The following is a 16,686-nucleotide window of genomic DNA, read 5'->3' on the forward strand; positions in this document are numbered from 1 at the left end:
AGCTGCAGAGGTTGCTGGACACCTCACTGCTGTACCAGGGAGGCATTGGCCACGAGTCCTCCTAGCTGAGTTCAGCATGCTTGTGAGTGCTGCCATGGACTCCCTCAGCAGAGACACCATGCTGGTCTCCCCCCATCCCTCAAGACTCCCTCCCCCACCACTCACACACTCATCTTCTTTCAGAAGTCTGGCAGAGCAGTCCTTGCCCCTGAACAGGACTGGAGAGAAACTGTCAAGGGCTGCTGAAATGTCCATGCTGGGCCCAGTTCCCACCATGAGGACACCACCACCATGCATGCCGGGTGCTCTTCCCACCCCAGCCCAGGTCACTCTACCTGTGACTGCGCATTGACGTTGGCCCCATAGTTCACCAGTTCCCGGACCACGTCCAGTTGTCCAGCCAGGGCAGCAATGTGCAGGGCTGTGTTTCCCTTCTGAAAGACACCACAGGGCAGCGCTCAGGGGCTGGAGCAGCCCAGGATGGCAGGGAAAGATGGGCCTGACATGTGCTAACACACGTGCAAACAGAGCAGCTGGCCAGCGGAAGCCTGTGGGGCCATGCAGCCCTTGCTCCATGTCTCATCCCTGCTACAGACCAGGCAGCTGCCCTTCATATTTGCTGGCCAGCAAAGAGAGTGATTTCATCTTCTCCATGAAGTTACTGGCAGCAAAAGCATTGTCAGGCTCTGTGTATTTCCAGCACTGAGAGATGAGGAGGGGAGGGAGGATGGGGGAGCTGAGCTGGCAGTCTTCAGGCAAAACTGCAGTGTGTGCCCTGGTAGCCAAGGCATCCCAGCAGAGCTAAGGGATGATAAACAGGCTGGAAAATGCAGACACAGGCTCTTCCGACTTGTGCCTTTGGGTGGTGTGGCAGAATGCCAGACTCCGCTCCGCGCCCCAGCCCTGCCAGAGCACTGGGGAGGTGGCAAGCCAGGCCCCCTCCTGCTCTCACAGCCCTTCAGATGGTGCTGGAGGCTGCTCATTTGTCAGCCCCGCTTGCTTGCACCGTTGTCTTGCTTGTCACCGAGCAAGAACCACACCCCGCCGTGGTGATGCAAGAGGAGGATGATATGTTATTTATGGAGCACCACAGCTCTCCAGGCCCCAGCCCAGCAGCACTGCCACCAGCACAGCCTTTCCAGGGGCTGAAAGCAAACAGCATGATTCATTGCTCAGCTACTGCTGCTGTGTCTGGCAGCAATAGCAGGGTGCGGAGTTGTGACTAATGTGACCAGACTCCCTTGTCCTCACCTTGGTCGTTGTCTCCAAAATGATCTCCTTGTGCAGCAGCTCCACCACCATTTTCACGTGGCCCTCCTTGGAGGCCAGGTGCAAGGCGTTCAGCCCATTCTGGAGGGAGCAAAGGTGGAAGAGGGGCATTAGTCACCTGCTGGGGCTGGGGCTCTCCGGGGAACCCCCTGCTCTGTGCAGACACGACTGTGGGCACTTGGCCCACGCTGGAGAAAGTCCAGGCTGGTGGGAGCAGGAGCCGTTGCTGTGCCCTTGAGCCCTGCACTGGCATCCAGCACGACAGCCACGGTTAGCTCCATGCTGCCAGGGCAACTGCACACAGCTGGACGCTGAGGTGCTGACCAGTGCTGGAGGTTTCTCCATGAGCAAAACGTGCAGCCCCCGTAGACGATTTCCTACGGATGGGTGGCACCACAGCTCCGTGTGCGTGCGTTTGGCTCCATAGGCAGTTTCAGTCCTTCCTGCTCATGACACACCCCCAGTGTCAACTCCTGTCTTTGCTCAAGAGACTGTCCTTGGGGTGCCCCCCCCCCCAATCACCAGTCCACAGTCAGGCTTTTCAAACCTAAAGCACGGAGCTGAGCTTTGTGTACGGCCCAGGGTGAGGATGCACCATAGCTGCTGTGTAAATGCACATACAAACCTTAAACTTTAACATTTACACAGACAGAGGTGCAGTGAGAAGCTCAGCCTGGGTCAATGATTTTATCAAGCAGCAGCCAAATTTCACAACAGTTCAGGAGCTTCCAGTCCAGCAGCTGGCTTCTTCCTGGCTTTGCAGACTGCCCACCAACAGCCCCATCCTGCAGCCCATGCTCAGCAGAGGGTCAGCTTCGCTCCCTCAGAGTTCAGCTGCAGAAAAGGGTGCAGAGAAAGTGTTGACTGTGCCACTGCTAAGCTCTACCAGTTCCAGGAAGCTCCCAAACAACTGAAGTGACTTCTCAGGAACATCTCTGCAAGTGCCCCAGTTTAGCTCGCCTTTTTCCTACAGATGGAATCTGAGCACTAGGAGCACAGGGCTGGCCAGTGCCCTTTTAGCATCCCTGGGCTGTCAGATGGAGGTGTCAGGCCAGTCAGCATCCTAGAGGTTGCTAATAGAGCTTCTGTTCCATTATTTCTGACACCCTATTCCACTTCCCAGACATGAACAAAAGGGCTGGGGTATTTGCTGGCAAAGAGGTTAAATACCAGCAATTTCAGATGTCACTTTTTCCCCATAAGGCAAACTTCCGTCGTCCCTCACTTCTCCCAGGTGGATGCACTATGTTTACTCACCCCTACGCAATGTTGTCACATGGCAGAGAGATGCCAGCTCCTTGGGAGCACACAGTCCTGCCCAAGTACTCCACCTCCCAACCATCTGTTTCGGCTCCTGTAGAGTACAGGAAGGTCACTTCACAGAATTGCTTCATCCCCACCTGAATATAGGTTGGGGAGCAGAAAATGCCCAGGGAGGCTCTGGTTCCAGCCCTCAACACTCCAGTTAAACTCTGAACAGCTTCAGGAGTGTTATCACACTGGAAAAAGGCTTTCCACCCTCTCTCACTCAAAGCACCAGCTATCCAGGCTCATAGTCGAGAGTCACAGATTCTTTTGCTCAACTCTGATTACAGCACAAAGAAAAAACACCTAAAAATTCACAGGCTTCCTCAGCATATCAACTCCAAAGTCCCCTAGAGCCTCAAGCACAAAAGGCCTGCTTCCAAGGGAAAACAAAGTGGGAATGCTGCAACACCCACAGAACAGAGCCACTGAAAGCAAACGCTTCCCAACCAGGCCTGGCTGCGCTGAGCCCATCGCCTTGGTCAAGCCCAGCTTCTTTGGCTAAGACACACCTCCACAACCCCATACAGATGGTCACTGACACCCTTACCTTCATGAGCTCACAAGTTGGATACATGGCCACAGACACACAAGATTTTTCTTGGTTACACTCATGCAACAAATGCCTGGAATGCAAGACCACAGATGCTCCGTTGCTCTCCTCAGCACATATGCCCTTTTACGCAAGGGATTCATAAAGAACCTTTTGAATGCTGAAAACCTGTGAGCAATCATTATTCTCTGCCCTTACAGCAATAAGCACAATGTTTGCAGAAGATTGTTTCCCAGCGGCCCATCGATATTTCTGCTCCAGGAACAATACAGGCTGTTTTGCACATTTGCTTTGGCTTGACAGCTCATCCGACCCAAAACCGCCACAGGATGTGCTTAATTTGAAAGGTGCTGTATTCTCCTCACTAAGCACCACAAACACTTCCCAGAAATCCCAGTCGCTGGCTGTCAATGTGACAAACGCAGCCCTACAGAAAAACACAAAAGGTGGGACTTCACACTTAGCCTGTACCAAAGCAGGGCCCTGCCCTGGACTGCCCGACAGACTGTGACTGGCCACCCCAGAGACTATCTCCTGGCACCCATGTGCTAGTGCAGCGCTGTTTCGGGCTGGTGAGGGTCCTGGCAGCAAGGCACGCTCATCCTCAGGCCTCCAGCTCCTCATGGATGACATGGGAGCACGCAGGAATTCGAAACACGAGTGAGGCGGATGATGAAGACGCTGATGCAGATGGCAGCAATGAAGGGGATGAAATCGGCGGGATGAAGATCAGATGGCATGTCAAGGTCTCTGCACTTGAGTAAGAATACAGGGCCTGTGGGATAGGTCTGACCACATATATCCCTCTTTATTCTATACAGGACATGTGAGGTTGGACCTTTCCCACAGGTCTGATATTCCTCAGAAGAAAACCCAAAAATGCCATCTAACCTCAGGGAGATGGCAGGAACCAGTGCAAAGACATCACTGAAAGAAGTGCCTCATACTGTTGTAGCCATGTGCTCCCCGTCAAGGCATTAAATCCCCTCACCAGCACCAGAAATCTGACTAGAAACAGGACTCGCAGCCAGTCAGTGGAGACAGCTGATGACTGACCATCTCTCTGGGGTAGGAAGAAGTTCAAAGCCATCATCTTTACCTTGTGGCTGGGTGTCCCTGTTTCAACTCTTTGCAGAGCCCTCTCCAGAACCATTCCTCTACACTAGAGTGGTACAGGAGCAGCGGACATAGAAATCCTCCCTCTGCTTTTAGGCTTGTCATAGAAAATGAGTGAACATCCATGGTGCACTCTGCTTGTGGAGTCTCCCACCCCAAGGCATGGGCCAGCGTGACCAAACACAGCCCCCACCTACTCTCGCCCCTCCAGACACCCCAGAAACTGGCAGGAGGAATTCTGAGCTGCTTGTGAACAGGCAAAGTAAGATGATTTTCCCTGCCAGGTTCCACTCCAGCCTCTGCACAGAGGGCATACATGAATGTGCCACACATGGCAGCATCCCCAGTCCTTCCTGGAGAGGAGAGCAGCACAGACATCAGCATCAGGATCTCCCTGCTCCTTGTGACTTGCTTTCCCAGAGGTCTGCAAGGGAGCAGTGGGTGCATTAAACACCTATTTGTCTCTGCTCACTTGTAGCTAAGCGCTTGGAAGCAGGAGCAGTGAGACTGCTTCCAGCTACTGGCCCTGCTGCTGTGGCTCAATTACAGGGGCTTCTGCTCCCCCAAGAGAGACTAAGGGAGCAGTAGTTGGGTTTAACGACTGGCCCAAATACTGAAATGAAGCACAACAACTTGGAAGATCCTGCTGGGTGCAAGCACACGATCTGCTCAGTACTGAGTGCAAGCCAAGTCCTGCAGCCCAGTGCTAAGAGCATGTCACATGGCCTCTCCTCTTTTCAAACCCTGTACATCTCCAAAATCGTTATGAGGTCAGAGCCTCTAACCCACCAACGGGATCCAGCAGAAAAGCTCATCTTCAAATGAGTCTGAAACTGAAAATTTTCTACCTCTTTCTCCCTGCAAGAGCCCTCTGATCTAAATCCCCTATGTCCCCACACAGCCCCAGGATAGAAGTCTTTGAGAGTATCTGAATGCTGATTATCAACTAATAATCCAGATAATACAGTAATGAACAAAATTAGCATCTCCTGAGCTTTCCCCAAACCTCATCTAGTGTCCCAGAGAGGTGAATGCAAGCTGCAGTGCCCTGGGGGCCTGCAGAAGCCCAGCATCCCTGCACGGTACCATCAGTCAGAAAAGAAAAGGAAACGGTGACATTTGCAGGGGGAACCTGTCTGCAGTAACTGCACTGGCCACTGCAGTGCACAGGTCTGAACTACGCGTGGTTTGGGGACTTGATACTGAACCAGGTGAATACACATTTATGCTACCTGCTGAGTCAGCCTCCCCAGCATCACTAATGCTCTGGAAAGCAGCCGACAGTGCAGTCTGTCTGTTCCCCCTCTTCAGCCCAAGCCCCCTGCCTGAGTCTTTTCCTACAGCACCTACCCCAATTCAGGCTGAGCTACTTGCATTTGGCAGCTACACAGATCAAAATGTTCCGTCGATTATGTGCAAACAGTTCCTCTGTGCCTGCAGCTCTCCTCTCCTGGGGCAGACCTGTCTCTGCTCTGGGCTAGGAGGGGCTCCACCTGCCCAGCCCCTCCCAAGCCACCAAGACTGGCATTTTGCAGACATTCCCTGCTTGGGTTAGGCTGCAGCTTCTGGGAATCTGAAAGCCTGAGCATTGCAGGCAAGGGGAATATCCCCAAGAGTGATTCCTGCGATGTCCCAGCCACTGTGCTACACTCTTCACAGCTATCTGCTCTGCCCTCTGATAAGCAGCTGAGCCTCTTCCAGCTGTCCCAGTTGCTTGTCACCCTAAAGGAGCCTCAGATCTCCCTCTCTGCTTACCTGTTAATGCCCTTTGCCATCCTCCAGGCAAAACTGCCAGGCTTCCCAGATCTTTATAGCTACTGCTGCCCTCCCTGCCCCAAAGACAACTGGTCCAGATCTGCCTTCTGGTCAGCTGTTTTCCTCCACAGCACAGAACCTGTTTCCAACCGGCTCAGCTATGGAAGCCTCCCTGGAAAGGGACCATGCCGCCGACTGCCCTTCATGGCCTCTCCCCTGAGCTCAATTCTGCTTAGGAGCTCCTGTGCCAGCTGCCCAGCACAGGCAGGGACAAGGGGCTGCAGGTTGCCTGGAGCCTGGCAGGGGGTGGTGCATATCAGAGGAGGATGGGGTCTGCCAGGACACTCGACTCTGCACCCTAGGGATCCCCCTCCGTGCTGGCAGTCATGGCTCCAAGCTCTGCCAGGGTGGCGTGCACCCCCCGTCTCAGCTGGGCATGCCGGAGCTCTGCAGACACGTGCCTGGAGACTGCACAGTGTCTTTGCAGGGCAGATCACCCCCAGGAAATCACCCCCACCCAGCAGAGTTGCCATTGCGCTCCACCTAACGCAGCACCTCCTCTTTCCCACTCCCTGATGCTTCATCGGGAGCCAGGCACATGAGGCACAGGAGGGGCGTGGGGTCAGGACACGCAGCCTCTCCCACAAAGCTTTTAAAATGCCTCTGCCAGGCAACTCGTTACCAGCCAACTTACACTCTGCTCCACGGCAGACGGAACTGTGGGATCGGGGCAGCTGCTCCCAATCAGCTATGCAGAGCAGAGCAAGTGAGCACCCATGGGGAACCTCCCTGCCTCCGTCCTATGGGAGCCGTGTAAGAAAGGGGTGCCGTGGCTGTCCCTGTGCCTGCAGGAGCCACTACAGGGCACGTTTTCAGTGAACTAGAGATGGTATCAGAAGCCCTGTGGGTTTCACCTACCTGGTTACAGGTGTTAATATCTACCCCATTCCTGAGGTGATCCAAGGCTTTGTCCAGATTCCCGGATCTTGCAGCTCTCAAGAAACTGGTTGCAGCATCAGCCTTGGGGAAAAAAAGGAAAAGCGTGAGACTCGGAGTGCCCCAGTTCTCTCCCATCACCAGCACAGGGCCGGCTCTTCACTCAGTTGCAGAGAACATGGCTAGAGAGACCTGCAGAAAAGGCAGAGGCCGGGCAAGTCAAGGTGGGAACTGCTGGGACAGACTGAAGTGCCCCAAATCAGACAGGAAGAAGCAGGGCTGGGACCTGGACTTAGAGTGAAGAGCATCCAGATGACAGGGCAGGAGAGCCACACGGGTCTGCAGCTCATCCCAGCACTGCGGGTGGGCTGGGGAGGAAGCTCTAAGGGGACTCCTGCAACCATGACGGCCTCCCTTGGCCCAGGAGACACCTCTGCGTCCTGGCTGAGAGACTGCAGCGATGGACAATGTCTAGACTGCAGCTGTGGTGGGCCCACCCCTGCTGTCCTCCAGAAACCACTGGGCACCACGGCAATGAGTGCGAGCACCAGCACCAGGGACAATAACCCCGACTGAGCACCCCGCAGCCAGGAAAGTTGCAACTCTCTTTTCCAACAGAAACAAGGCAGTGCCTCCCTGCACCACAGAAACACAGCCACCCCAGGCAAGGCACAGCAATACTTTGAGCAACACTATTTAGCAGTGTAAGGCAGCAAATGAAGACCATGGGATGGCTCACCAGAAGCTGGAGTACAACAGGGTGGAATTGCAGTGATGTGGCTCTGTGAGGCTGGGACCCTGGACCAGTAATTACGGGCTGGTGCCTGCCTGCTAGGTCCAGCCCACACTCCTCTGCCTTCAGCTCCAATAGAAAAACAGAACCCTTTCCCGCACCACTCACGTTGGGACTGACCAGGGGATGTCCTGCGCTACAAGAGCCTACACCCTACCATCACAGGCCATCCTGTAGTGCCCGCATCCTGGCTGTGAACACCCAGGATTAGGAAGCTCCTGGACAGGAGCTGGAAGCAGCACGGCCACAGAGGACAGCACTGGAGGCAGACCTAGGCAGGATGATGCACCACACGGGTTCAGGGCTCCTCTCTTCCCTCCTCTTTGCAGCCTCAGCCATTCAAATCTGGACTTCGGAGTAGCACAACCTGGCTGCCTTCTGCTGTCCTCCATCTGCCTCCCCCAGCCCATCCTTTCTGCCTGACCCTCCTACCCCAGAGAAGCATAGCCACGTCCTGGGCCCACTGCCCTGCTACCGCCTGCAGAAGGAAGGGCCACAGACAGGGTGTCCTGGCCCCTGCTGTGCTGGGCAGACCCTGCAGAACCCAGCCCTGGCTCCTGCAGCAGTGGCTGGTGCCATGGCCCCTTCTGGGGCAGCCCACGGGGCCAGAGGGACGGGTGGTGGAGGGCAGCACTGCCATGCCCTGCCCTGGTGCGCAGCCTCCGCGTGCAGGGGGGGGCATGTGCTGATCGCACGACCTCCTGTGCCAGCTGGCTCCACTTGCTGCCACCTCAGAGGACAGTCCTGTCCATCTGGGAAGAGCCCCCAGATTCACAGCAGAGCTGCCGGCTTTGTGGAGGGCTGTGAGCACAGAGGAGACGCGACGTGGCGCCTCAGGGCTCTGCTCGTACAGGATGATCTACTGTAAGAGGCAGAAGGCAGCACCAGCGCTGTGCTTAGAAATGCACGTTTGCACTCTGAGCCCTGCATGCTGTCTGGGGTCTAGGGAGGAAACACTGACAGCTTCAAGCAACAGGTTGAATGCAAAGCGCTTTTCCAACTCCAGACCCTGCTAGAAGCCTCTGCATCTCGGGTCAGGATCAGTGACAGGGCAGCACCTCAGCTGTGCTGCCAGCATGCCAGCCACAGCACAGACCTTCAACAGCAAAGCCCTTGGAAAGTCAAAGCACAGCTCAGCCAGGCTCTCCCACCCATGGGACACACATGGAGCTGTGAAGATTAAAATGGCAAAACTCTACAGGCTCCAGCAGCAAAGGGGCTCCCGAAGCCCCAGCATACCTAGCAGCAGAGACTACAGGCAGAAAGCAAGCAGAAAAGCAAAGCAGAGGTCTCTGTGGGCACGAAGGAGAAGTGCATTGTATACTCACAGCCACGTCTGGACCGGACCTGCCCTTTCGTGCTGCCATAGTCCGGCACTTCAGCTGAAACCTGAGCCTGGTGTCCCCTCTCTCCCTCCTTGGTTATCTACTCCCCAGCTTTGAGAGAGCCAGTAAGTTACATTGCATTCTATCTAAAAATACAGGCTCCCTCCTCGCTCCAACGTAGACCCTGCAGGGATCGCCAGCCACTAATGGAATTTGTTCATTTTCTCTCCATTATTGTGTCAGACAGGATATTTAATATCAAGCCGCCTCCGGAAAGCTGATGACTGCTGCCAAATGCAGGGAGCGGGTCAGAGCTGCAGGTACCACCCCAGGAACAGCAGGGGAAGAGCAGCCCCACAGACATGCCCAGGAGCCTGCATTTCACAGGTAACACCTGCCACAGAGGAGAAGGGTCGTGGTTCCCTCCTGACCCTCTGGATGCTGGGGGCCAGGGCCTTGGAGAATGTGCTGAAGCTTGAGTGCCTCAGCGGTACCGCCCTTCTGCTCCCCATGCTCAGCATGCATAGAGGGATGCCCGACATGAGACACCAGCAGCCAGACAACACATGCATCCAGAGCAGAAGGGATAGCTCAGCTCAGATGGCAAAAGCAGAGGAAATAAATGTGCAGTCATATTGCCCTTCTGATGTCAATGCGCATGTTGGGACTGCCTACCTATCACTCGGGGCATTTGTTCACAACAGCTTCCTGTACTTTGGGGTGTCACAGAGATCAAGACGTCACTAGATTAGGCAGGGAACAGATTGGGTCACTGCCATCTCCTGAATTTCAGCAAAAGGGAACAGTGACAGCAAGAAATGCAGAGACCCAATGGACACAAATAGATGCGCATATCTGAAAGATACACACACACATCCCCATCAGCACACCAACGTACCTAAACAGACACACACACACTGCACAGTTACCGTCCACTAATAAGCACAAAGCGTAGCACAGCATGCTACATGCACCCCCAGGTATTTGTACACACACGCACGTGCAGTCACTTGCTATCTGTGTGCCCCAGGATGCACCGCAACGGCTTCCAGATGCAGACTGCCTCTACCGGTTTTTCTTTCTTTGGAATCTGCAGTGTTTCTTTCGATTTTCCTTTGCCTTCCTATAAATTTTTGAGGGAGGAGCTATTCCAGGGGAGAACATAAACTGCCTCACTTGCCATTGTGTGCCTCTTGCACCCTTACACAGCTGCTAAGTCCTACACACAGGTGTCATGCTCCACAGACTTGTGGACATTCAAGCTGTGAAGTGTCAGGAGGCTGCTGACAGCAATTCCCTGAGGGAGAAGCCTCAGATCTGGACTTTGCAAAGTGCTCCAAGACCTTCTAAAGTAAAAAGCATAGCACAGCACATCAGGCTGTACTTCTGTCCTCCTCTTTCCTTTCTTTCAGGAAAAAGCTCCCTTTGTCTGCTGACAATCTGAATTTTTCCCTTTTGCTCTCCTGGCCCTAGTTAGCGGCTTCCTCTGTTCCTATTCACACGTGTCTGCCTGCCCTCACAGCCTTGCCCCACAAAGCATCACTGTCCTAGCCCCTTCACCCCAACATGAGAAGCCTGGACCTGACCAAGCCCATTGCATTGTAGCCATGGCTAAGGCAATAAGCAAAGGGGAAATTCTGCCAAACCAGAGGCCCAGGCTGGATTTCAAGGGCTGCAGTCACAGGTTCAGTAATCCTGCTGCGTCTTCTGGCCTTGGTCGGAGTCCTGCTCTAATCTCTTCTGGCAGTTGCTCTCACTCCCACCCAGGGAGGAGGTCCCACCAGCTCCTTCTGCACATCACTGATAAAGGAAGGGAGGGTCTCAACATTGCCTCCTTCTGTGAAAGGTGGCCACATTTGTCAGAAGCCCACTGTACATGCTGCTAAATGCTGCACGTAGATGATTCCCAAGTCCAAATTAATTCAGGGACTTGTGCTGATCTCACAGTGTTTTTCTGGGACACAAAGAAGCAAGTCAACACACTGTTCCAGACTGGCAAAAGGCATGCATGCATCCTGCTACACTCCGCTCTTTATCCTATCTGCCCACTTGTCTCTTCTGATTGCAGGTCTGCTGGAGCAATGAGGCAGCCTGAGCAGGGACTGCAACTCCTTCATTGTTTATACGGCACCCAGAATGAGGAAGGGCTGAGCTGGCTTCTTGCTGAGGAGCTCCAAAGGAGGTGGGACCCCTTCCCTGCAAGGATGCGCACACAGGCCTGTGGGACTGCCTGGGAACATGTCCTGCTATGAACAGGGCCAAAGATGCCAAAAGAAAGGGACTGTGTGCCATTTCCCACAAATCTGACTCCAGCAGTCCCTGGAGAGCAGCCCTGCCCATGCTGCACAACCACCAGGACATGGTACAAGCAGGTGAGGGGTCGCACACCCAGGCAGAGGCTGCCAGCATCCACTAGACTTTCTCACTGCCTGCAGGAACAAATTGCTTTGACACCTGAAACCAGCTGATTTCCCTGCTCCATTGGAAGAGCTGCTAGGACTAGCTACAGAGAGGGAAGAATGGGGGAGCTTGCGGTCACTGTGAGGTTTTTTTTAAATGGGCTGTATTTTCTTCACTCTCTACCCAGAGGTATCGCATTCCCAGAGTCTCAATTCTCAGTCACATCATTCAGCCCCACCTTTCCCCTTCCCTGATCTCTGCTGCGTATCTTCAGAGTCTTTGGTCTCACTGAAGAACAGTGCTGCTCTTACACCAGAGAAGAGGAATTGCAATGCAGACTTTCAAATAACAAATTACTTCCCGTGCCCTGGGGAGCAAAGCGCTCTCTGCCAAATGGCAGTCAGACCCAGTGGCCAGGAAGTTTGGGTCTGCTCTGGTGCTGAGCCACACAGCTGATGCCTGCATGGGAAGAGAAGGAAGCTGTCTGTGTGGCACGTTTGCCTTAGTCCCTGCATGCAGAAGGATGCAGACCAGGCCCATGGTACACTGTCCTTGGGGCAGGCACCCTCCTGCCAGCCCTGGCACTTGCTCAGTTTTGTTTCTTCCAGGACTAGCTACTGGAGAACATTGCCAGTGAGGAGCAGTAGGCTTTGCTGCATGAAAAGCTTCCTATGGCTGCTCTATAGCAAAGATCTTGAAAACAATTACACCCAATTACACCACTACACAGGTTTCTTGCTGTCTCATGAGTTTTGCCACTAATGATAACTCTGCATCTTCAAACTCTTTTGTGTGCCTTGGAAGCCGTGTGCTCCTTCCAGCAAGGAGCTTAGCAGCTCCTGCTCTGCACACTACAGGCATCTGTTTGCAGCTCCGTTGTTCTAACACTCTCTCGAAACCCCATCAGGCGCAACACGTGCCACCCTTTCTCTGGGATACATTAGGAGCAAAGTCAGCTGAGGCATCTTGCAAACTGGGATGTGCAAGCTGTGTGAACAGCAGAGAAACAGCAACAGGAAGGCCACAACCCCTTCCGAGAGTCGTGTGCTGCTGCTAAGGGGAAGGCGCAGTTTTACCATTGGCCCTACCTGGGGGAGGCAGCAGTGACTTTCGGCCCTGCCCAGCAGACACACTTCCTCCTGTACTTGGCCAGTCGGCCAGTGGACAAGGGAAAATGGAGTCAGACAGACAGGGACGGGAAACACCTGGCAGGCTGGGCAGCACACAATCAGCCCAGCAACCAAGGAGCCCCAGGACGGGCAGTGAGATGCAAACCTGAATCCTGACACCAAAGCCATGTATCGCTATGGGTATCCTACCTAGACAGTGTGGAAAGGTCCAACTCATGTCTAGGAGGTCATCCAGGCACTTCCAGTTGCTAGTGCCAGGGTGCTGGAACCTAAGGTCAGCACTGCCAGCTGAGGAGGTAGTGCAATAAACCTTGCAACTGCCCTTGACATTTGCTTTGACATTTCTTTGCTCATGTGGGCTTGTGTCCAGTAGTGGGCATGATCCTCACCTTTGAGGCACTGTTTCCAGTAGAGATAGCAAAACCTGACATCAGCGTAGTGGGTTACTCTTAAGCAATTGCCCAATCTAGGGATTTCTCCAGAGACAGAGCTCATTTGGACCTCCCTGCCTTGCAGATATCAAGTGCCCAGGTCTGCAGGTGATAATCTGGAGCCTTTCGCAACAGATGAGAAGAATATGTCAGTCCTGGAAACACACTAAAACAGCTGCTAAGATTAAGAGCAGTCAAATGTGGCACCTAAGGTCTCTCTGAGATGATCAGGAAAGATCAGGAAAATTGAATCAGACATTCAACTCAAAATGCCCAGAAAGAGGAATCACACTGCCCGCCTTACAGGAACTTTCTATCCTATCTGTATTCACAGAAACTTGGCACTCTCGGTGGTCCCCGCAGTGGAAGCAAAACCTACTGGCAGGTTTCTGCCTTCTGAGTAGAAGACAGCATTCAGCATCTCCAGAGACACCACAGTAGCAAATCCTCAGGCAGGCAGCCAGCGGAGCATGGAGAACAGGCTACCAGGCACATACTGCAAACCCAGATGAAAGAGAAAAGCAAAAGAACTGGGAAAATTCATCAGATAAAAGGATAAACCCATATCCCCAAATTCTAGTCTCTCATCATCCTCATCCCTGTCCACATGATATAAGACAGATAAATCCACATGCCCAGATTCTATTCTCTAACCCTTCTCACCTTTGCCCATATGATTTAGGACAGGTCTACAGAACTTAATAGGACTGATGACAGTCAATGCACAAGAGGTCATCTCTGGAAGGCATCTGCCAAGCAAGTTTGTTCTCATTTCATGCACCAGTCCGAGTAAACCCTTTGTCCATGCTCCTTTCTGCTGAGTAGAGACTTCACAATAGCCCCAGGCCTCCCCAAAGCATGTACCACAGAGGCCAATGATTTGAATGCCCAGCAGAGATCCCCAGACCATTCTGCAGCAGGTGAATCGAAGCATGCAGGAAATGAAAGATCTGCTCATGTCCCTGTGGCAAGGGGCTGTTAGAGCTGGAAGAGAACTCAGCACAACTGGCAGAGGAAAAATCCCAAAGCAAAAGGAGGAGGGTCCCTGGCAGGTGTGTGGGAAGGGAGGCAACTTGTCAATTAGCATCCTGAGAATACTGAAGAGGGGGCACCAGACTGGCCCCTCCATCATGCCTAATCCTCCATCATTACATAATCATGAGAAACTAGCTTTCGGAAAGCCCATTTCTATACACTCTTAACAGGAGAGGTAGCGCTGGACTGTTGCTGGTGGTGCAGTTCAGGGTCAAGGTTAACTCGGTCCCTGCTGAGCATATTCAGATACAGACAGCATCTGAGTTGCCCTTTGGCTCCTTCCTTTCCCCCTCACAGGTCCCTTTTGCTAGATGGTGAAGCTGGAACAGGTTCAGGACTGGGAGGAGGGTGCATATCAGAAACAGCTTAATCTGCATGGAGCAAGGACTTAGGAGCTGCCCCTACATAGCAGACTGATCCTTCTGATAGGGCTCCCCTGGTGCTACACTCTACAGCTCTACAAAAGCCTGCCTCTTTCAGTTCCCACCTACTACTAATAAATTTTCTGAGTAGTAGCATCAAGATCTTGTTCTGTCGTTTGCAAACCACCACTTCCCCAATGAAGTACTGTGCTAGGTCCAGCAGCAATGAGTGGAGAAAGGAACAGGGGCTGGTCAGAGGTCTGAACAGGGATCTGGAGATGAGGACATTGTTCCTTTCCCACAGAGCCAAAGCAAGGCAAGAATTAACACAGCTACTGCTCCTGTCAGCTGAGGCCATGGACACCCAGGGGAAAGCTGTCACTCTCCTTTGATGTTAGCAGGAGACTCTGCTCTCTACATATCCTGAAAAAGAAAAGCTATTTTTACCTTACCAGAAAATACATAGACTGCAACTGAAGACAACAGACAAGAGCTTTTTGCTCAGGCACTACACCTCTTCTAACAAAGTAACAGGGTTTACAGCTGCTGAGAGAGATGCAGCAGCACTTAACTGCTTTTTATCTCCTACTTTCCTAATGCACTTCCTTCCTTAGACCATGGCATGGCTCAGGCAGGTGTGTGCAATGAACACCGGGGAGCTGAGAGGACTCTAGCAGGTTGCCAGTGCAAGAGGGAAAGCAGAGACATGCTCTGAGCCCGCCTGATGCGAGCCAGGGACTAAGGCACACTTTGCAGACCAGCCTCCAGCCTGCCCTGGGCTCCGGCAGTGCCCTTGCACGCAGGAGATGTGCTGGAGTCCAGACCGTGCCATCAGGGTCTGCCCCGGTGCCTTGTGGAGAAAATTCCTTCTCTTTTCTAGTGATGCTTATAAACTGCTCCTCATTTCTGCAGTCTGTTCTGACTCATTCTTCACCTCTGCTTCAGCAGGGCTACTCCACACCTGCTTTGCCTGCCTACACGAGCAAAAGCGCAGAGAAGGGGGCTTTCTGCATGCTGCGAGGAGTCGCAGCACAGTCCCTGTGCCGTGGCTGCAACAGATTTACGGCTAGCAGCCTTCAGCCAGGCTGATCTGGCCAGCGCTCAGGGTGCAGCCTCCGGAAGCCATGCAGGGACGAAAGCATTGACAGGAAAGCACCTGAAGTACAGGCCTGGCAATATATCTCTGCCAGCTGATCCCTGGTGAGGACATGCGAGCAAAGCCATAGCAGCACAGCCACCTGCTCCTCAGCAGAGCTAGTGCAGCACTGTGCCTAGAAAGAAACGTCATCCTATGCACCTCTCCCAGAGCTTCAGGTGGGTAAAATAAGAAAGGTGATAGCACAGAAATCAACCATTACAATAGTGAAAAAACCCAACACTTGAGGGTACCTTCCTTCTGCCAACGAAGCAGTGGTGAGGAGGATGAGGCGAGTATAGCACAGAGGGACCTAGCCAGTCTGGATTCAACACCAGTCTCTGCCACTGGCTTCCAGCATGGCCTTAGGCAAGTTCCCAGCGACCTAAGAAGGGCAGCAAACCCTTCCTGCCATTCTATGGTCCATTTAGTGGCAATCTTTTGGGGACAAGGGCCATTTTCACTGGACCAGACTTAAGTCCATGTTACTGGCCAGGATATACCTAAACTCCAGTGTGCAAACCAACACCCCGAGAACTGACCTGATTCCTCTCCCCCTAGTGCTGCCCAGCAAGCCCCTTACCATGCCCAAGTACTCACCCTCAAGTAATGCAGGTACGGCATCGCTGCAGGAGAAAGTCAGCTCACCCTGGACAGCCAGGGTCCGCAGCTCTGATCAGCTCACTTACACTGAATGTTGCAGCCAAACCAAGTGTGAGCAGCCAGTCTGGAACAGGTTTATCAGCAGCAGGACTGCACCCTATCACCACTCACACGTGCCTGCCTGCATGGGGAGGCTCCTGCCTGGAGTCTGGAGATTACAGATTGTCCCATATCAGGGGCCTGGGGAGAGCTGCCAGGCTGGACACGAAGTGTTTAGTGAGCGTCATGCCTGAGGTGCACTTCATAAACATATCTGTGAGCTGTAAACAGGGAGGAGCCCACACACGTGAACCCTGCTCTTCAAACAGTACAAGGGAAGATGGAACTTCAGAAATACAAAGCAAAACGAAACAGCTCTGTGGCCAGAACCACACTGTCTCTTTGTGCTGCACAAAGCAGGCTGGGCCAGAGGCAGTTAGCAGAAGACCCCAGATTGTTCACCGGTCTCTGCAGACCTTGGCTGGGCACAGTCCCAAAT

General features: G+C 53.3%; 1 protein-coding gene across 3 annotated transcripts in view; it reads right to left on the minus strand.

Moving 5' to 3' along the window:
• The window catches only part of ANK1 (ankyrin 1), a 68,205-nt gene that overhangs the window by 23,709 nt on the left and 27,810 nt on the right, over positions 1–16,686 (minus strand). For all 3 annotated transcript variants that reach the window (XM_074807896.1, XM_074807895.1, XM_074807897.1), the window contains exons 2-4: positions 6,917–7,018; positions 1,252–1,350; positions 336–434 (exon numbers count right to left, since the gene is read on the minus strand). In XM_074807896.1, the coding sequence (XP_074663997.1) occupies positions 336–434; positions 1,252–1,350; positions 6,917–7,018 (300 nt within the window). The remainder of the gene's footprint in view (positions 1–335; positions 435–1,251; positions 1,351–6,916; positions 7,019–16,686) is intronic.

This window comes from Strix aluco, chromosome 28 (assembly GCF_031877795.1).
Source record: "Strix aluco isolate bStrAlu1 chromosome 28, bStrAlu1.hap1, whole genome shotgun sequence".
Classification (NCBI taxonomy): Eukaryota; Metazoa; Chordata; class Aves; order Strigiformes; family Strigidae; genus Strix; species Strix aluco.